At 42.0% G+C, this 22,767-nt stretch overlaps 1 protein-coding gene across 1 annotated transcript in view; it reads left to right on the forward strand.

Annotated features, from left to right (window-relative positions):
- CCT5 (chaperonin containing TCP1 subunit 5) overlaps positions 1-22,767 on the forward strand; it is a 192,954-nt gene that overhangs the window by 100,240 nt on the left and 69,947 nt on the right. The window contains exons 6-8 of the mRNA XM_089681042.1: positions 8,319-8,468; positions 20,649-20,768; positions 20,858-21,043. Coding sequence (XP_089537168.1) covers positions 8,319-8,468; positions 20,649-20,768; positions 20,858-21,043 — 456 coding nt within the window. The remainder of the gene's footprint in view (positions 1-8,318; positions 8,469-20,648; positions 20,769-20,857; positions 21,044-22,767) is intronic.

The following is a 22,767-nucleotide window of genomic DNA, read 5'->3' on the forward strand; positions in this document are numbered from 1 at the left end:
TTCTTATCATGTTTTCCATGGTTCTTATATTGCTTTATTGCTTTTTATTGCTTTTATCATTATATTATATACATCTATTATTGTAACATTTTTACAACTGTAATTCGCATATGTTACATTTGTGGTGCCTACGGCCTTTGGATGCGTTTTTATCATGTGGATTTTAATCTATTCACATTCCTATTAATGTGAATAGTATTAATTAATTATTGTTCATTGTTATTTAAACATATGCTTTTTACTTTATGTATTTACTGTGGTCACATGCGTTTATTGTAACTTTAGACGTTTATTTGTTATATTTTAGTGTTATGAATCCACAGTTTGTCATTGCTTGTAACTGCTAGGTACATATGGCGCAGTATTAGAACGTTCAATATGCAAGGTCATGCTGCATATATGACGGGCTTATTATTTTTGTCAATTATCCACCCTATGTTCCTGCGTTATGCCTATACACTCATGTACCAGGTTGAATACCTGTCCGAACAGTTCCCATCATAATTATATATACACATATTATCCTATGTCCCTATATAGTCCTTTTGTGAGCCATGTCCGCAGAGGCTGTTTATATGGCTGTTTTCCCCATGTTTGATAACGATATATACTTTGCACATTAGGTTAACATTCCTCGTTTGCACCACTGAATAGTAATGGCTCCACAGATCAGACTGTCTCCATCTGCATCCTTCAGTATGGGTTTCACCTTCTGTTGTCCATCCGCACTGTTCTCCGAGAAAATGGCCGCCGTATGTACGTACTGCGCATGCGCAGCTTTACCGCAATGACGTCACCGGTGCGTACTGCGCATGCGCACCGCGGAATATAAAAACGATCAATTTCCCTGCAATGCACCCCCTTTGAAAACGTGTGTTGACACGAAACGCGTCAGGGAGGTGCCCCCCCACTGTCTGGACATATCCTTTTAGCTGCCTCTTGTTCCTGTGACCAATTTTGTAAGTGTTGTTTCTCTTGTCATTTGAATTACCACTTATTAAATGCAATACTACACTATCAAAGCTTCTGGCCTGTGGCTCTCTTTATTGGAGGGAGCCTGGGCTTTTTGAAGGTGCCTGGTTTCTCTTGGTCTCCTGTGTGATGCTGGCTGGCCTGCTGGATTCATCTCCTTACTGGCTGATGTGCATTTTTGGAATCATCGTCCTGCTGTTCTGGGAACATGACATCTAGTGGCGAGTGATCAGATGACATCATCCTCTCCAGTGGCTTTCTTTCAGAGTACCAGGAGTAGGTCTTAATTACTCCATGCTCCATTTGCTGAGATATCTGGTTAGTGCAAACTTCTTTCAGCTTGTTCAACACAAGAGTCACGAACTTTGTTCCGGTTCCTTAACCAGGAATGTACCACAGAAGTCACCAGTTTTATATACTTCATATTTAATGGTATATTTAGAACATTATATGTTAATAGGTTTCTGTGGATCTTGAGACCTAATTTATGAGCGCTGCATATTTTATGACTTAGGTCCAAACCATGATGCTCCCTCCGCCATGTTTTACAGTGGGGATGAGGTTTTGATGTTGGTGTGCTGTGCCTTTTTTTCTCCACACATAGTGTTGTGTGTTCTTCCCAAACAACTCAATCTTGGTTTCATCTGTCAACAGTATATTTTGCCAGTAGTGCTGTGGGACATCCAGGTGCTCTTTTTGCAAACTTCAAAAGTGCTGCAATATTTTTTTTTGGACAGCAATGGCTTCCTCCGTGGTGTCCTCCCATGTACTCCATTCTTGTTTAATGTTTTCCTTGTTGATGTGTCAACAAAAATGTTAGCATGTGCCAGAGATTTCTGTAGGTCTTTAGCTGACACTCTGGGATTCTTCTTTACCTCATGCAGCATTCTGCGCTGTGCTCTTGCAGTCATTTTTTACAGGACGACAACGCCTAGGGAGAGTAGCAACAGTGCTAAACTTTCTCCATTTGTAGACAGTCTGTCCTTGCCATGGACACATGAACATCAAGGCTTTTGAAGATACTTTTGTAACCCTTTCCAGCTTCATGCAAGTCAACAATTCTTGATCGTAGGTCTGCTGAGAGCTCTTTTCTGCGAGGCATGGTTCACATCAGACAGTGCTTCTTGAAACCAGTAAACCCAAAACAGGTGTGTGTTCTTTAAGGGCAGGACAGCTGTCAGCATCACATCCAATATCACACTGATTGGAGTCAAGGTTGGCTCACTCCTGGCTCCAATTAGCTCTGGGAGAAGTCATTAAGCTAGGGCCTCACATACTTTTTCCACCCTGCACTGTGAATGTTTACATGTTATGTGCAATTAAACCATGGCAACATCTGTTTGTGTAGTATTATGTTCAGCAGACTGTGTTCTTCTATTGTGACTTAGATGACGTTCAGAGCACATTTTTATGCCCAATTCATGCAAAACTCCACGTAATCCCAAGGGGTTCACATAATTTTTCTTGCAACTTTGATGAGAGCTCAGAGGGAAAAAGACATCTTGGAACTATATAGAGAGAATTAGAGACAATAATGGAGAACTTGTGTATTCTACTAAAGATATCGCTGAGGTATTTAAAAAATACTATTGTAAGTTATATAATATTACTGCTCAAGGGTACATAAGAGAAGAGGAAGAAAGAACTAAAAAAAAAAACCCATATACTTAAGAGGCGGGACTACGAGGTTAAAAGAACCGTTAATATTCATTGAAAAATCGGTAACGGAGGAGGATTACAGTACAACAGCAGGGAAAAGCCCAAGACCGGATGGGTTTATGGTGAGATACTACAAAAAATTTAAAGACAATAATTCCCAAGTTGAGGTTATATATGAATGCACTGGGGGAAGAGATGGAAATGAGGGAAGAGTCCTTGCAAGTACATATTACAATAATACAGAAAGAGAAGGAAAAGATGGAACCCAATGTTATAGACCTATATCCCTATTAAACACAGACACTAAACTATATGCAAAGGTATTGGCAAATCGGTTGAAAGCCCTAATGCCGGAATGGATTCATATGGATCAGGTGGGGTTTGTCCCGGGGAGGGAGGGTAGGGACAACAGATTAAGATCACTGCTTCTTATTCAAAGTAGCAAGCGAGGAAAAGTTCTGGCCCTGCTATTGTCTGTGGATGCAGAGAAGGCATTCGATAGGCTTGACTGGGGGTATATGCTAGACACGGAGGTTGTGGGGTAGGTTCTAGAACAGGGGTGGGCAAACTTTTTGACTTGAGGGCCGCAATGGGTTCATATATTGGACCCGGGGGCCGGACCAAGAGTAGATGAATGATGTGTATGTGTCATCCATTGTAAGTATAGTAATATTCCCCCATAGTAAGCATAGTAATTCATCCCCCATATAGTAATTCATCCCCCATATTAAGTCCCCAAGTCCCCCTGTGTCAATTCACTTACCTTTTGCTCCGCGCGTTCCTCTCGCCGTGTTCCCGCGCCGTTCCGGTGTAGCATGAAAATCTGTCTCCTATGAGGATCTGTCCCCCTCGACGTATCTGCGCATGTGCCAGTTTCAGGCATTAGCAGCCGATCGGCGATCTCCGGCACATGCACAGATACGTCGAGGGGGGACAGATCCTCATAGGAGACAGATTTTCATGCTACACTGGTCTTCAGAGCAGACTGTGAGAGGAGCCTTGCTCCCCTCACGTTCTCCGCGGGCCGGATTAAAAGGTCCGCCGGGCCGTAGTTTGCCCATTGCTGTTCTAGAATGAGAGAATGGCTAAGGAAACTATATAGCCAACCCTCTGCTGCAATAAAGGTTCATGGAGAGTTATCAGAATTTTTTTTAGGATGTATGATGGGACAAGGCAGGGATGCCCATTGGCACCTTTGCTGTTTCGTATTATCTCTGGAATCTCTCCTAGCAATGATAAAGTATAGATATAAAAGGGATTCAGATAGGAGAGATGGAGCACAAGGTGGCAGCATATGCTAATATGTTCTATGTGGTTAACCCCAGGATAACATTGCCTAATCTAATGAAAATAATGAGATCGTATGGTGAGTTGTCAAATTTAAACATTAATCCAACTAAAACTGACATTTTAAACGTTAATATACCTAACAGAAGGAAATATTACAAAGAGAAATTCCTTTTTTATGGAAGGAAAGGGAATTAAAATATCTGGGAATAACTTAACTGCATCCTCAAAAAAACTATACAAACCAAATGATATCCCACTACTAAACGAGATAAAGGATGAATTAAAGAAACTGTCAGGAGCATGATCTTGGATAGGACGAATAAATTTGATAAAAATGGTAATTGTTACAAAAATGTTATATAAATTCCACATGCTACCTATACAGCTCCCAGAAATGTATTTTAAAATAATTTAAAAAAAATAACAAGGTATATTTGGGGAGGAAAAATCCTAGAATAAGCTATGAGGTTCTAAGTAGAGATCAGGAAAACAGGTGATTGGGGGTGCCATATTTTAAGAGATTATTATTATTATTATTCAATAGTATTATCACATATTTTTGATTGGACACAGCGCATGAGGGAAAAGTTGGATAGATATAGAAAATACACTAAGCGAGACACAATTGGATAGGAACCATGCTTGTTACTGCAATATCGTAGGTTGGCAGAAAGCACAAGCACTTATACACGTAATGTATTAAATATTTGGGATATAGTTCACAAACAAATGGGGTGGGAATTTAATTTTATGCTGATGCCTATAGTGGATACAGACTTTTTTCCACCTGGAAATGAAAGCATTGCGGGGAATTGGATAAGAAAGGTAGATGCACAATTAAAGGATATAATGAATGGGGAGGAGATTTGTTCCTTTCAGGAATTGAAAAATAAGAATGAGTTGTTTCTTAGATTTGATGAGGAGGAGGTATTTTCAATTAAAACAGTTTGTGTGAAAGCTCCCTAGGCCCCTAAGGGCAAAAGCTGAGTGGAACCTATTTGAACAATTGAGTACACGTAGAGACAGCACGGGACTTCACGAATTTATAAAATTCTCATGAGAATGATAGGTGCTGCCCCTTTTTATATATGGGAAAAGGATTTGGGAATATTATTAGATGAGAAAAAAAAGATCTATAGATTAGCACATGGGACAGTAAATATGAAGGTGGTGGAAATTAATTTTACATGTTTAATGAGGTCGTATATTACTCCCGAATGTAGCACACAAGCAATATGCAGATAATTAATCTTTGTGTTGCCGTGGATGTGGTGAAAAAGGCACAATGACACATATTTGGTGGGGATGTCCTAAAATTCAGCAGTATTTGGAGGGAATAATCCACTAGATTCAGGAGATAACTGGGGATAAAATCCCAAAAGACCCAGGGGTCTGCGTACTCCATGGAACTGAGCTTATAGTGGAAAAATATAAAAACTCGGGGCTATTCGATCCTATAAATGCAGCAAAAGGATTGATAAATGTTAAATTGAAGGAGGTGGTTAATCAAAAGTAGAAATTAGGGAAAAGAGGATTCCTACGAGAGGAAAGGTTGTGGGGGGGGGGGGGGGTTGAGTAAGGGAAGGTAAAAATTTGGGATTTACGATTTTTATTTTAATACCTTAATGTAATAATAGGATTGTGGATATACAAAATATGTTGAAAATTGCCCTTCCGCCTTCTTTATTAATCCAGTTACAAGCCACCCTCCCTTTCCTCTGGACCATTTCCTTCATATCTTGGGTGTCAAATTTACTACAAACCCTTCAGACCTATGCGCCGTGAACTATCCCCCATGTTATCTCACCTTACAAACCTAATGTCAAAATGATCATCCTTGACCTGGCTGGGCAGAGTGACAATACTCAAGGTGACTGTTCTTCCTAAAATCCTCTATCTCTTCATAGCCCTACCCATACAAGTACCATCTCACTTCATACGCATTCTACAACGCAGGGCTTCACACTTTGTCTGGGACAAACTTAAACTACGCCTTTCTAAACTCACACTATATACCCCTAAATCTAGAGGAGGACTCTGCATGCCAAACTTCTTAAAATGCTACTATGCTGCGCAGCTACCACAACTGCCTAAATATCATGCCACTAAGGAAACTCCCTTATGGGTTGCTGTGGAATCAGTGGATTGTAACCCCCTATCCAAAGCGAACCTTTTATGGTTGGATTCACCATCCCAGAAAACTATTGTGAACGCTATCACTAAACATAGCCTTACCGTTTGGGATCGGCTTAAGCATCGCTATGGCTTACAATTTCCTCATAATCCCTTACTGTCTTTTCTTCATAACCCATCCGTCTACCCAGCCTGGTCGTCACCATCCTCTTTTTTTTTTTTTTTTTTTTTTTTTTTTATAGCATGGTCCATGGCCAGACTCCTCCGGACCCACCATCTCTTCACTGCCAAGTCTTTCAAAACATTCTCAATTCTTTGCGAGACCCACAGCCTTCTGCCTACAGAATTGTTTTGTTACCTGAAAATTAAGCACTTCTTCATTTCCCAGATACCTCTGACAGACCCTCATAGACAGGGAATCATCTCGAAACCTTATACACGTCTTTTGGAACCCTTAACCGCACCTCTGCCTTACACTAGTAAATGGGAAAGGAATCTTAACACCACTCTGGATCATGACTCTTGGTGCCACATTTGGGAGGCAACTAAATCTTCCTCCCCTAATATTGTAGCTATGGAAACTAATTATAATGGTGCTAACCAGATGGTACTTGGTCCAGGATCTCTAAGTTTCTCCCACAATATCCTCCGCAGTGCTTTAGAGGATGCTCTAATTTAGGTACACATGCCCATATAGGGTGGGAATGCCCCATAGTACAGATCTTTTGGTCTACAGTGTTTCGGATCTTCTCAACGCTCTTTGAAGTAACATTAACTCCTGATCCCACGGTGGCTCTACTGAATGACAAAACATTGAGTTTTACTCGTCCCCATTTCAAACCTCTTCTTCAAATCACTACTGCCGCCAAACAAACCATAGCAAGGGCCTGGAAGTCTCCCCTGTTAAATATTGCGGCAATGAAACACAGGATTCCTCAGGCAATGATGCACACTAAAACCGAAGCAACCCTTCTGGACAGAGTGTCTGCTTATGAAGAACTATGGAAACCTTGCGTCGCCCACTTTTTTGCCTCCGGATTTTGATGATACTCTACTGCAACCGTGATGGTTCAACAGTAAATTAAAGACGCAAGGCACCCCAGCTGCTTATGGTCCTGACCCCTCCTAGGGGACTCCTCTTTATCTCTATCACTTTGCCCTTATCTCCATCTGTATCCCCCATACACCCTCTACATCCCTCCCCTCTCCCCCTTTGACTCCTGATCTGTCCCATATTCTTTCTACAAGTTCTTTGATGCAATTTTTGAGTACTTCCCTGGTGGGAGCGTAGTGCACAACCTCTCGTCTCTTTGGAGTAGAGTACCCATATGCTTCAGGATAGTAAATTACCTTATAACATCTAACTCAATTTAGATGCTCAAATCTCCAGCTCATCCTGTCCTAATAGGTTTATTTCTCGCCAAGTTTAAACACCCTGTACCATATGTCGATATGTATATGTTCTCTTACTTGCTGTTATTTTAGCCTATGTTGGGCTGCATCTTATTTCATAGCGATTGTGTTTTGTATCCTGTCATGTTAAATTTTCATTAAAAAAAAAAACGTGAACAAGAAAATAAACTGAGGAAATAAGTAATAAAACAGATGTAAGTCAGTCAGAGGAGGTAGGAGAGAAACTGGGTGGACCTGTGGGGGATTTCCCAGGTGGTCCTCTGGCAGGAGTTCAAGCAATCATAGTTCTCCATGCTTAGGAGTCTTTCCTCCCTCTAAGTAACAATTCAGTACTGTCCGTGATACTTTTTTTATTTGCACTAACATACAATTTTGAGGACAAGCTTTCGGGGAGTGTCCCCTTCTTCAAGGTCCAAGCAGTACTGTTACAAAGTTTTAGCAGAATATTAGACGATAAGTGGGGATTGAGGGAAAAAAAAAAGGCAGAAAGAAACACAAGCCTAATCAAACACAATCACCTCCCTCGAAGTAGAAATTCCAACCAGTGGTTCTGGCCTCTTTGACTTTGGGCATCCACGTAGGCACTGTGGGTGTGCAAGTTCTTTCCATGCCGCCTTCATTTTTATCTTGCTCTCATTTTCTATCCATTTTATCTATTGCGTCACGTTTTCTCACTCACATGTCACATTTTCTGTGTCTCTTTTCTCTACATTACGCACTGTTCTCTTATGCTTTCCTGGTTATTCTTGTTCTGGTGCTCTACAAATATGCTCATGATTTCTCCCACCCATTTATTGTTTTGTGGTTCGTTTCCTGCTAACAGGTATATGTTCCTTTTTCTTTAATTACAGGAAGTTAAAGATGCTAAAATTGCAATTCTCACTTGTCCATTTGAACCACCTAAGCCCAAGACTAAGCATAAACTTGATGTGACCTCTGTGGAGGACTACAAAGCACTTCAGAAATATGAAAAAGAAAAGTTCCTTGAGATGATTAAACAGGTTTGTGTTGAATCCATTTTGTTAAAAACTGTTTTTTAGAAGTTGATGCTATGGCTTATATTTGCTGATGTTTGTTTTTTGTATCCTCCCTTTTTCACAAATTTCCCTGGTCACTAGCCTAAATTTCTGTTGAAAAGGCAGTTCCTTGATTTGCAGGGTCCTGTGGAATCCTGCCAGAGCCACCCTTTCATGTGTTCTACAAGAAAAACTACAGGGTAATGTGTAATGATCCTGCTTGCCTGTGGCACTGTACACTGGCAGCCTGAGATCAGTAAACTCCTGTGGGATGGATGGGGGGGAGGAGTCATGTTACTGTACATGCAGCTATAAATGGTCACACCCTGACTGGAAGTACTGGGAAGCAGCCCAGAGAGATCCAGTGGTTGTGCCTGCAACAACATTAAAAATTGTATCTGGACATCTTTGCAGCAGTTTAGTGCGTTATGCTAAACTATGTGGAAAAAACAAAGCAATAGTACAGGATACATGCATTGCATTCATAGGCCATGGGTTATAGTTTTGTACCTTCAGGTAATTGGACACTGACAAAACTCTTGAGGAAGACTCTCTGGGGTGCCAGTCCTATAACCCTCGTTCACTCCGTGTTTCAGTCCCAGGTTTTTTGCTATTGTTCAAAGGCAATGCAGAGAAATTGAAACACAAATGATGCAGCGCTACTACCATAAAAATTCTTCACACATAAATGAATAAGTGAAACAGTACAAAATTAGTGACACAAACAACATAAACACACAATATTAAATAGTGCCAAAAAAACTCATAAATCACATGTGACAAGTGTCAATACGAGGTCCTAAAAGGACCAAATAACATGAATGGTGCCCCAAGTAATCCAATGGGATCCAATAGTGCTCCAAATCAAACAAGTAAGTCACAACAGGACTCAATGTGCTAGAAAAACCTCCCACCAGAACTATAAATCAGTTCCCACCATATAACACAACGCATGTGCATCCCAATAAGCGCATAAACTAAGAACTGATCATGCAAACAAACATGAATAAATGAATGAATATATAAAGTCCCGTGAGGTGTGTAACACCTGACAATATACAAAAAACATATATAAAGTCCACAGCAATTCTTGAAGAAGAAAAAAAAAATGTGCTGATAAATGTGCAGAGATATCCAAAAATGGCTGAATTGCCCGCTCACCTCCCTCTTGCGACCTGCACAGCGTCATAAGACCTTCAGGATCACTAACACATGGACCCTTAATAGTAGGTAATCCTCCACAGCTCTCCACACTGACCTCCCCTCATGTACAGATTCCAGCACAGGCTCACAGGGCAGCAGATCTCCTCTTCAGGCACATAAGGTGGCTGCAGCCACTTGATCCCTCAGAAAATAGAAGTGAATTTTTGCATAGTTTAAAACTATTCACCAAAGTATCACATATAGAATATGCTCACATTTAAAATCATCTTGTACATCACATGTAAATCAAACCTCAGATCAGATGTACTTGCATGGGTGTCCAATGTAAATAAAGAAGGCGTCCGACCGGAAGTGCGTCATTACCAATGCGTATCGTCACGCTTAACACGTGACTTCATCAGGGCATCTTTGCATAGTTTTACACTATGCAAGCATTCACTTCTATTTTCTGAGGGATCAAGTGGCTGCAGCCACCTTATGTGCCTGAAGAGGAGATCTGCTGCCCTGTGAGCCTGTGCTGGAATCTGTACATGAGGGCAGGTCAGTGTGGAGAGCTGTGGAGGATTACCTACTATTAAGGGTCCATGTGTTAGTGATCCTGAAGGCCTTCTGACCCTGTGCGGGTCGCAAGAGGGAGGTGAGCGGGCAGCCATTTTTGGATATCTCTGCACTTTTATCAGCACTTTTTTTTTTTTTTTTTCTTTCTTTTAAGAATTGCTGTGGACTTTATATATGGTTTTTTGTATATTGTCAGGTGTCTTACACCTCACGAGACTTTATATATTCCATTTATTCATGTTTGTTTGCATGATCAGTTCTTAGTTTATGCATTTATTGAGATGCACATGCGTTTTGTGTTATATGGTGGGAACTGATTTTTAGTTCTGGTGGGAGGTTTTTCTAGCACATTGAGTCCTGTTGTGACTTACTTGTTTGATTTGGAGCACTATTGGATTACTTGGGGCACCATTCATGTTGGTCCTTTTAGGACCTCGTATTGACACTTGTCACATGTGATTATTTATGAGTTTTTTGGCACTATTTAATATTGTGTGTTTGTTATTTGTGTCACTAATTTTGCACTGTTTCACTTATTCATTTATGTGTGAAGAATTTTTATGGTGGTAGCGCTGCGTCATTTGTGTTTCACTTAAAATTTTTGTCTATGGGTATAGGACTGTATGTAGCAGCTTTACCTTTGTTGTTGGGTATTAGTTTTTAGGTAGGAGCGCAGGAGTTTCACATTAATGCAGAGAAATTGCTTATAACTTTTTCTCTTCAGAATCTTCAAACAACTTCTCATGGTTTTCTACTTGTATATTACATAGAAGTACATCTGGATCAGTGATGCTGTCACATTGTGACAGCGGAGTCTAAACACTTTACAGGGCCCAGTGGCGTAGGCATGTAAAACAGATTTGCCATGCATTCTGACAGTCATAAAAGACTTGTTTGGAATGTACAGTATTTCACAATTCAAACTTTGTGCTAAAGCTTAACCACTTAGAGCTTAGGACGGATGACTGGGTAATTCATCAAACCACAGATTATGCCCTTCAGCGAATTCCCTTCCCACAACCTTGATGAGGCACATACAGTCCTTCCACCCTTTTTCCACAAGGAAATTCTGCACAGGACTGTCTGTAACCAAGTTGTAGCGTTAATACCTCAAGACACGCTTACCTTGTGTTCTGCACCCTACTGTGAAACTACCCCACAGGGAAAAACTCACTTATAGCAGTATTGCACAATAAAGGAGCTGCAACAAAATTTAAGCCTATCAGTCGTTTTGCTGGGACCTCATGTGACACTGCACCTCAGAGTGCCCAGTCTTTCCTAAGACTGGAGAAGGAACATGTCATAGCACCTGTCCCTGCATATGAAGCTGCCTATATATCTGGCACACAGCAGGCGGCTTATTTGTCTGAAGAATTTTCTGCATTTGTGAAAAAAGTCCTCTGACAGCTAACAGCTTTGATATAGCCAGTTCTGTGTAGAAAACACAGAACAAAATAGAAAACTTAAATAATATGGTTGCATAAGTGTGCGCACCTTCTTATAACTGGGGATGTAGCGGAGTTCAGAATTAAGCAATCACATTCAAAATCATGTTAAATAGGAGTCAGTACACACCTGCCATCATTTAAAGTGTCTCTGATTAACCCCATATAAAGTTCAGCTGTTCTAGTAGGTCTTTCCTGACATTTTCTTAGTCGCATCCTGCAGCAAAAGCCATGTTCCGCATAGTTTCCACTTTTTATATCCACTGTATCTACAGATCTCAGCCTTATTAGCAGTGACCCTGATAAATTCCGCTCCCACCTATCCGAAGCTTAAGACCGGATATCCCAGGTGGAGGATGTGGTTCGTTCAGACACCACTGAACTTCATGCTCTCCAATGACAAGTTAAACCCTTACAGGAAAAAGCTATAGACTCTGAAAACCGCTTACGCTGCAATAATCTCAGAATCCTTGGGCTTCCAGATCTTTTAGATTCCCTGGCACTAGGTTGGCTTTCAGACAGGGAACCGGGGGATGTTGATGCACCCCATTACCACTGAAGAGATACATACAGTTATCCACTTTTCCCCCTCTGGAAAGCTCCCGGCCCTGATAGCATCCTGTCAGGGTCCTGTCCACGGCAGAAGTTCTGAAAGATCTGGCATTTTGCCAGTACTTTGCATGGCCACAGAAGCACACATCAGCCTCAGTTTGGTGCCAGACGGCCTTTATAAGGAGGTTCATAACTTCCTCAGGTTCCTGGATGACCTCTAGCTCCCCGTGCCCTCTTCCTGTTTCTTGTGATTTTTGACCTCTGACTTCCTGTTACCGACTCGGCTTGCTCCTGGACCTGTCTACTCTGCTTTCCCCCTGATCTGACCTCAGCTTGGCTTACGGATACTCTTCTCTCTCGCTCCTCTGTGTATGACCTCGGCTATCCCATCTGACTACGTCTACTCTGATTCCGACCTGGTACCTGACCTTGGCTTGAACCGACTACCCAGTAAACCTCTAAATCCCGGAAGGGCTTGCATACATACCACACACAGGCGCCTCCTGTCTGCACACCTATCTCCGTGCATCAGCTGTGCTTCTGAGTGGACCACCAACCAGCACTCCTACAGGTGACCTGAGCAACTTTGGGCCTGACTCCCGCTGTCCCACTCTCGGGGGAGTCGGAACTTAGCTGCAAGGGAAGCCCTCTATTGGCCTCCATCACCAGGTATGTGATGCATCCCAATTGAATTCTACAAATCACACGGTGACTTTCTAGCCCCTAGATTGGCTTCCCTGTACACCGTGTTTGGAGGACAATTCACTGCCCCCGTCCATGCATACTGCCCTCTTTCCTGTGCTTCCTACAGGCCTATTGCCCTCCTTAATTCGGATCTTACAATCTTAACAAAACTCTTAAACACCAGATTTGGAAGGGTTATAGGCTCCCTCATAGACTCTGATCATACTGGTTTTATACCTTGCAGGTGTACAAACATAAATATTCATAGATTGTTTACAAACAAACATACATGTGCAGCACGTTCACACTGGCACCAGGGCTATTGCCTTGCTTGACATCGAAAAGGCATTTGACACGGTCAAATGACCATTTCTTTGGGCGGTGCCTCTACGCTTCATTCAATGGCTCCGCACTTTATACTTTCAACCCACTGCATCCATTAGACTTGGGTCAGCCCATCTGCCTCCTTTTGGTTAGCTTGTGGAACTAGCTAGGGCTGCCCACTCTCTCAGACCCTCTTTGCCCTGGCAGTCGAGCCTATTGCAAAAGCTCTTTGAACCTCATCTGAGATTCGTGGAGGAGTGGGTGGCACTGTATGCTAATGACATGCAGTTTTTCCTCTGATTCGGGCCCTCCCTCATGGGTGCACTTCAGATCCTAAATGCGTTTTCTGGTGTCTCTGGCCTCTGGGTAAAGTAGAACAAATCTATACTGTTTCCTATCAATGAGGATGCTCAGGACCATGCCCCGAAGGACCTTCCTTTGCAGTGGGTTGACAAATTTTGCTATTTAGGGGTTATTTCTCCTAATGCAACGGTTTCCCTTAATTTAACTCCTATCATTCAAGAGGTCAAGGCAAAGCTGAAGCTGTGGAGCAATCTTTCCCTGTCCCTACTGGGGCGTATCAATCTTGTCTAAATTACTAATTGAGTTCACCTATTTGTTTCGTTACTCCCCACAATAGATACCGAAGTCCTTTTTTATCCAATTGAACCAAATGTTTTCCACCTTCATATGGGGCACTCAGACCCTGCTCTATAAATTGACCACACTCATGAGACCACTACTACAAGGGGGGTTGGCATTTCCTGATAGTCACAAATATTTGCTGGCGTCAGTTGGTGATGGCTCACTGGTTGCTTCAACCTGAGGTTGCCAATTCTTGCATAATGCTGGAGGCAGCTGTACTGGGCTCCCTGGAGTCTCTACAGTTATTACCTTTCCGTGGTCTTCAGGCCCCGCACCTCCTCACTCCATCCATGCTCACGACACGTAAAGCTTGGAATGCGGGCAAATGTTTTGAGTCTTGCACGTCTACGGAATTGCCCCCCCCATGTACCCCACTAGAACAAACCCTACTTTGCAGCACTTTTATGCTCTGCCCAACACACAGGCCCGGGCAAAACACAATTTAAATCCATCTTGCATACAGTGGATAATGGGAGTGCTGCAGTTCCCCCTCTGTGTGAACAGTATGTCCCCCTCACATTTTTCTTTTTCAACACCTGCAGCTTGCTCACACCTTCTGCAGTCAGTTTTCACATTAACCAATTCAGCTTACTCTGTTTTGGAAACCCTCCTTCCGTTAGATCCTCTGGACAAGCCGGCTTCGACACTATAATCATCTACTTATGGTGGCTTTGCCTGACTTGTCCACTCTCCGTCAGAAGTGGTTATTGGATATTCCAAATTTGGACAGTGAGGACTGGGCAGATATGTGGGATATGCCCTTCTAGGCAGTTTCTCCCTTAGTGTCAGGTTAATACAATTTAAGATTCTACATATAGCCTGTTACACTCCCCAGAGGATCCATTGGCTTAACCCCTCAATTCCCCCGATCTGTGGTGTTGCGAACAGGACTTGGTTGACTATATTCATATCTTTTTTGGTCTTGTGGGTATTGGGACTCAGTGGTGGGTTTTATCAGCAAGATGGCACAGATCATGTTTGCTCCCTCTCCTAGAATGTATGTTGGGCCTGGTGGAGGGTCTTTCCAGCACTGTTGCTGGGAAGACGCTACTTGGCCTGCTGCCAGAAAGGCGCTCACTCTGCACTGGAAAAAGAGGCCCCCACAATCGCATACTGGAAACTTTAGAAGACGCAAGTCCCGCTTACAAAGCCACTTATATAAATAGAGGTTGTCCTTGCAAGTTTGATAAAGTCTTGGCGAAATGGTTTGCAGATACTACCACGATATAGAACCTGCCACTGGCACTTGACTGGAATCATGAGTTTGGTGGATGATCAGGTATGTATTGCTGTAATTGAGGGGGGGACCTATTTTGGGCACTCATCTATGCCAAAATATGGTTGCTGTAACTAGAGCCACACACGCACACCTTTGTTTCTTTTTTCCTTTTTCTTTTCTTTGTTTTTTGGTTATGCTGTTTTTTACTATTCTACACTATATTGTTCTGGATAGCCCACCCCTGTGAGCACTAGGCATCCAGGTCCTGTTCTTGCATTTGTCTTTTTATGTGTACTAATAGTTAACAACAAAAAAAATGCCTCATGCACTTACTATTTGAGGGAGGCTGTCTTTTTGGTGATGCTTTGGACAGCATTATTAGAGATGTCAGTAAAAAAGAGGAATTCCTAAACAGAAGATGCTCCCAAGAGTCTCCTTCTCAAAAACCTCTACCCCCTCTAAGTGCCTATTTCCACTCAATATTATTATACTACAGTATTTATATAGCGCCAACAGTTTGCTCAGCGCTGTACATTATAATGGGAGACAGTACACGAGACAGCACAGTAACAATACAATACACAAGGGGATCGAGGGCCCTGCTCCTTGGAGCTTACAATCTAGGAGGGAGGGGAAAGTGGTACAGGAAGAAATAGCTGTGGGGGATGGAGTGGTGGGAAGAGTGGAGGAGATCGGCAATTAGGTGAGGATGGGGTAGGCTTCTCTGAAGAGATGGGTTTTCAGGGTGCGCCTAAAGGTGAGGAGGGTAGGTGACAGTCTGATGGATTGGGGTAGTGAGTTCCAGAGGATGGGGGAGGCCCTGGAGAAGTCCTGGAGACAGGCATGGGAGGAGGAGACCAGGGAACTAGAGAGTAGGAGGTCTTGTGTGGCAGAGGGGGTGGTGGATACGGAGCGGTTAGTAAGGTGGATGAGTCTGGCCGCCGAATTCAGGATAGACTGAAGCGGGGATAGCCTGTGTTGAGGTAGGCCGGTGAGGAGGGAGTTACAGTAGTCAAGTCGTGATATAATAAGGGAGTGAATGTGTTGCTTTGTAGTTTCTGGAGTTAGGAACGGTCGTATTTTGGAGATCTTGCAGAGGTGAAGTCTACATGAGTTTGTCAGCGATTGGGGCTGGAAGGACAGATTAGAGTCTAGGATGACACCTAGTACTTTGGCTTGTGGGGTGGGGCTGATGGTGGCGTTGGTCGTGATGGAGAGGTCGGGGGGGGGGGGGGGGTGCGGGCTGGGGGGAAAACTAGGGGCTCGGTTTTGGCAAGGTTTAATTTGAGGAAGTGTAGTGACATCCAGTCTGGTATGTCGTTCAGAAGGCTAGTGATTTGGGCGGAGACTGAAGGGGTGAGGCGAGGGGTAGATTTGAGTGTCATCGGCATAGAGATGGTAGTTGAAGCCGTGGGAGTGTATCAGTTGACCAAGGGCAGAGGTGTAGATAGCGAATAGAAGGGGCCTGAGGACAGAACCTTGGGGGACCCCAACAGAGAGGGGGAGGTGGCAGCGTTATAGGTAACACTGAAGGAGCGCTGTGATAAATAGGAAGAGAGCCAGGAGAAAGCAGAGTCTGAGGCCAAAAGAGTATAGTTTTTTGAGGAGGAGGGGGTGGTCGACTGTGTCGAAAGTCGCAGAGAGGTTGAGGAGTAGTAGCACTGAGTAGTGGCCATTGGCTTTGGCGGTTAGCTGGTCGTTGGTGAGTTTGAGTAGGGCGGTTTCGATGGAGTGTAGGGGACGGAAGCCAGACTGTAGGGGATCAAGTAGGTTGTTGTCGGTGAGGTGGGAACTCAGGTGATTATAGGCTAAGTGCTCAAGGAGTTTGGATGTAAATGGCAACAGGGAGATGGGTCTAAGGTTGTTTAGGTCGGTGGGATCCAGAGAGGGTCTTTTTTTTTTCTTAGTATGGGAGTGATGTGTGCGTGCTTCAGAGGGGAGGGGAATGCGCCAGTAGAAAGGGACAGATTAAAGATGTGAGTGAGGGAGTGTAGGATGGAGGAGGAGGGTGATCGTAGAAGTTGTGTGGGGGCAGGGTCAAGGGGGCAGGTGGTAAGGCGAATTTTAGAGAAGACCTTGGTGACCTATGTAGATCTAGATTCACCTGTGCTTTTAATCAAAGTTACCAGATCTTAAAGTGGTTTGAAAGGCTCGGAAGCTTTTTTTACCTTCATGCATATAGATATGTATGTATGTGTTTGTGTGTAATATATATATACACAGTAAAGGAAATAAGTGTTTGATCCCCTGCTGATTTTGAATGTTTGCCCACTCACAAAGAAATGATCAGTCTAAAAATCGAATGGTAGGTGTATTGTAACTGTCTCAACAGAATAGCAACACAAATTTCAAAAGAAATGCATGTCTAACAAATTATGCACTGATTTGCATGTTCATGAGGGAAATAAGTATTTGATCCCCTATCATTCAGCAGGATTTCTGGCTACCAGTTGTCTTTTCGTACAGGTAACAAGCTGAGATTTGAAGCAGTCTCTTAAAGGGTGTGCTGCTAATCTTATTTTGTTACCTTTATAAAAGACCACAGGAGCAATGAAACAGATTCCAAACTCTCCACCATGGCAAAGACCAAAGCGCTTTCCAAGGATGTCAGGGACAAGATTGTAGACCTACACAAGGCTGGACAGGGCTACCAAACTATCGCCAAGCAGTTTGGTGAGAAGGTGACAACAGTTGCTGCAATCATTCGCAAATGGAAGAAACACAACTGTCAGTCTCCCTAGGTCTTGTGCACCATGCAAGATCTGACCTCGTGGAGTGTCAATGATCATGAGAACAGTGAGGAATCATCCAAGAACTACACATGAGGATCTTGTCAATGATCTCCAGGCAGCTGGGACCACAGTCACCAAGAAAACAATTGGTAACACACTACGCCGACAAGGATTGAAATCCTGCAGTGCCTGCAAGGTCCCTCTGTTCAAAAAAAAAAAAAGCACATGTCCAGGCCGTCTGAAGTTTGCCACTGAACATCTGAATGATGCAGAGGAGGACTGGTTGAAAGTGTTGTGGTCAGATGAGACCAACTTCGAGCTCTTTGGCATCAACTCAACTCGCTGTGTTTGGAGGAGGAGGAATGCTGCCTATGACCCCAAGAACACCATCCCAACTGTCAAACATGGTGGTGGAAACATTCAGATTTGGGGGTGTTTTTCTGCTAAGGGGACAGGACAACTGCACCGCATCAAAGGGATGATGGATGGGGCCATTTACCATCAAATCTTGGGTGAGAACCTTCTTCCCATAGCCGGGGCATTGAAAATGGGTCCTGAATGGGTGTTCTAGCATGACCATGACCCAAAACACACGGCCAAGGAAAAAAAGGAGTGGCTCAAGAAGAAGCACATTAAAATCCTGGAGTGGCCTAGCCAGTCTCCATACCTTAATCCGATTGAAAATCTGTGGAGGGAGCTGAAAGTTTGAATTGCCAAACGTCAGCCACCAAACCTTAATGACTTGGAGAGGATCTGCCAAGAGGAGTGGGCCAAAATCCCTCGTGAGAGGAGTGCAAACCTGGTGGCCAACTACAGGAAAAGTCGACTTCTGTGATTGGCAACAAAGGATTTGCCACCAAGTATGAAGTCATGTTTTGTGAAGGGGATCAAATATATACATATATATATATATATATATATATATATATATATATCTCAGAATCTAATATATAGGTGAGCGCTGGCGATATCTGGGGAGCAGCTAGCACACAAGGTGAAGGTAACAATCCCCTACAATAATATAATTATTGGGGAATGGTAAAGTGCAACACATAAAAATGCAAAAAACAGTAAATGCGAAATCTAAAAATCAAACAATATGGTAAAGTGCATCATGAATGTAATGAGCTGAGGGGAATGGTAAAGTGCATCAAGTAAAAGCATGAAAATATCAGCTAAACAGCTCAAAAAACAAATGCCAAACAATAAAGCGTATCACAGGCAGAATCTAAATGCAATAATGTCCGTGGTGATCCATGAAGTAAAGCGCAGTAGTAACTGATGTTACCATATATAATCCGAGATGTATAAATAGGATAAAACTCTACATCAATGTCCGTGGTTAAACGTGCTATTTATATAGTCAAATATCCATAAATGGAAGCAATTGTCCGTGAAAGCATAAGGCGCAGTAAAATTAAGGTGCAGAGTGCAAATGTGCTGATGATCACACAAAAGAATCCACCACCTCCTTGAATGTACACTGACCAGATGAAAACGGGTAACAAGCAATCAAGCATTAAACATCTGAGAATAGAAGGCGGCCAAAGGGTTAAACCAGACCAAATTGTATATAGGACCAATTGTATAATTGTAGACCTATGTATATAGGCCTACCCTTGAGGATATATATGACACCCGCGCCACCATCTGTGGCTGTCAATCACCGGGTCCCAGCCGGTAATTACTTAATAATCCCCGACGAGGAGGACTAATGTTTTGTTTAATAACAGTCGTCCTGTCCTCCCTGTTAGCTCAGGCACATTGCTCTGTATCCATCACAGTGATACACACACCTCCCCCTAGTAAAACACCCCTTAGTAAAATACCATTAGAACAGTCAGTGCTTTATATATATATATATATCTCTATATAATCTCTGTATTGATGACACCTAGTTCCCCCCAGTGTCAGAATGTCCGCTGCAGTCCTGCTATAAGTCGCTTGTCGCCACCATTACTAGTAAAAATTAAAAAAAAAAATCCCAGTGCATATAAACCTCCATTTGTAAACGCTGTAACTTTCACATAAACCAATTAATTTACATGTGTTGGGATTTTTTTGGGGGGTTTTTATGCGAAGACATGTAGCAGAACACATTGTGGCCTAAATTTATGACAAAATTATTATTTCACATTTTACTAGACATGTTTAATAGTAAAAAGTCAAAATAATTTTTCTTCAAAATTGTTGGTCTTTTTTGTGTTTATAGTGAAAAAAAAAGTGCAGGCAATCAAATGTTGCAGAATACATTTTGGCATAAATTTATGACAATTTTTGTTTTTTTTTTCTACTGGACATGTTTAATATATGCTTATATTTTGCACCCTGCACGAATGTTTTGCACGTTACAAGTTTAATAATGTGATGCCTACATAAGCATGGTTATGAGGATAAAAAACTACAAGTGTGCCTAAAAAGCAGAATAGTTATTTGGAAAGATGCTGATTGTATCTTTTTTTCATGTCTTTCCTGTACTGTAGTGTTTTTATTAATTTGGAACCACTGATTAGTATTAGGATAAAAGTTGCCCATTTGATTTCCAAGACCATTAGTGTCTCATGCCTATGCTGTTTGTACAGTATTGCAGTTAGTTAATGTTATAACACTAAGTGCTTTTAGCTAAATATTCTTTACCTATGTATATTGGTGTCTAACCTGCACCACAGTGTAAACACTACTTACATGAATGTGTATGATAATGGTGTATACTGGAAATGTATATGTATTTCCCCTGTATTTATATTTTTTCCTTTAAATATTGCATTCAGAACATTTCAGAATATTACAACTAACTGGGAGTCTTATTTGTTTTTTTCACTCCACCTTTATCTGGTTGTAGATAAAAGACAATGGTGCAAATCTTGCAATATGTCAGTGGGGTTTTGATGATGAAGCAAACCATTTATTGTTGCAAAATGAGCTACCTGCAGTTCGCTGGGTTGGTGGGCCTGAAATAGAGGTAAGAAGTGTAATCTATAACTAAATTCAGCACTGACTTTAGAATAAAACAATTTGTTTTTTAATGTGTTTTTTTGTTTTTCCCCCCAGTTAATAGCTATTGCCACTGGTGGTCGTATTGTTCCACGATTCTGTGAATTAACAGCTGAGAAGCTTGGATTTGCTGGTATTGTTAAGGAAATCTCCTTTGGAACAACAAAAGATAGAATGCTTGTTATAGAACAATGTAAAAATTCAAGAGCTGTGACAATTTTTATCAGAGGAGGAAATAAGATGGTGCGTATAAAAATTGCGCTCTTTATGGAGTGCTGCAAAGTGTGTTTTTTGTTTAATTTTTTTCTGCAATGTATTTACACACTGAATAGAATAACAGAAAAACCCTTTTTCAGAACCACATTGGACTAACATTTGGTTCTAACAGCAGCCATATGTAGTAGCAGAGAAGTCCGCAAGGGTCCTGTAGCTTCCTAAAATGAAGGTTTGAGCAGATGTTGGTGGATCATGGAACTGCTGCACAGGGTGAATTTTTCCTTTTTACAGATGCTAAATTTGAGCTCATTCTGAAAGTATTATACCACACTCTGTCAAGCAAAGTGTTACAGAGAAAACCGGAATTATTCAGACAAACCTTTTCTGGTCATCTTTGATACTTTGATATTTAATTAGCATTTGAAAGTTAACAAAGGGGATGTGCAGAACTGTAATGCCTTAAGTGTAAAACATTCTCAAAGCTACACATACCATAAGGATCCTCTTTGTTTTATTAAAGTGATTTATTGAGATATGAAACTATTTAGTGTACATTTGTTTTTTGTGGGGTTTTGTTTTTTAAACCTCTGCCTACTGCTGTACTCCTTTGTTCAAACTGTTAGGCTACACTTTAAACCCATAGCTTTTAAATTGTCCACATGCAGAGCATGTTTAGAGAAATGTTGTTTTCGTGTTTATGTATGCAGAAGGAAATGGTGGGTGTAGCAATCTTGCGCTCAGAGATGGACGCAGTGCCACCATTTTGTCTGGCACATCCATTTTGCTAAGAGCATACATTTCTCCCTCAATCCTTTATTCTCCTTCCCCCTCCCTTCCTGAGAGGCACAGTGACAGGTGTGTGTGTTAAAAAAAAAAAAAAAAGTCACTGGCAGGTGGAGCAGCAGGGTGCCCAGAGCTACAAAGCTCCCCCATAGAGACAGAGCCTGATTGTCCACAGACGTGTGTAAACTCTCGCCTCGTAACAGATATAAGGTAGTTTTTCCCTGGGCTTGAAAGAGATTGTAACCTAATAAAACCTACCAGCTAGGTGACAGAATTAAATGAACATTCCTCAAGTCAGTTGTCCCCTATGTTTCATATCATGGTTTATGAAGCTGTTGGTTTTAATGCAGATTCCATCCGACGATCCCTCCCTAAACAGGGTATTGGCTAGTTACTCAGAGCCATCCCCCCTGCTGGGGGACTTTAAAACACAGGCTAGCAGGCCTAAAGAGTTAAGCTAAACACATCTCCCAATTTTACCATCAATATACCACCTGGGAAGACCCTTTCTCTCTGCAACGTGGATCTGCTTACAAACCAAGGCATACTGGCAAGTAACTTACCCCTTTAACTTCCTTCCTATTATCTCTTTGCTGTGCGGTGGTTATTTTTTTTATTTACACACACACACACACACACACACACACACACACACCTTAGTTACAACTTTTCTCTGTAAATATTTTATTGCATCTGTTGACTCTTTTAGTAGTAAATCTTTCTTTCTGAAAGTGTTAAACTGTTTCTAAAGCTCTTAATTGCAATTTATGAATTCCTGCCTCTAAATAGACGCTACTGTGTTTGTTTAATTCGCTGCCCAATCGGCCTGCGGTGACCGTATTGGACAAGCGACTTTTCAACCATTATAGTGTATATTTGATAAAGAGAGTTTCTTCTTTCTCTGTACAAAAAGGGGTGGTGGCAGTGTGTAAGGGTTAGTTGCATAATTAACCTGACCCAGTAACAAG

This window comes from Staurois parvus, unplaced genomic scaffold (genome assembly GCF_062004578.1).
Source record: "Staurois parvus isolate SC_StPar_1 unplaced genomic scaffold, SC_StPar_1.0 ptg000257l, whole genome shotgun sequence".
Classification (NCBI taxonomy): domain Eukaryota; kingdom Metazoa; phylum Chordata; class Amphibia; order Anura; family Ranidae; genus Staurois; species Staurois parvus.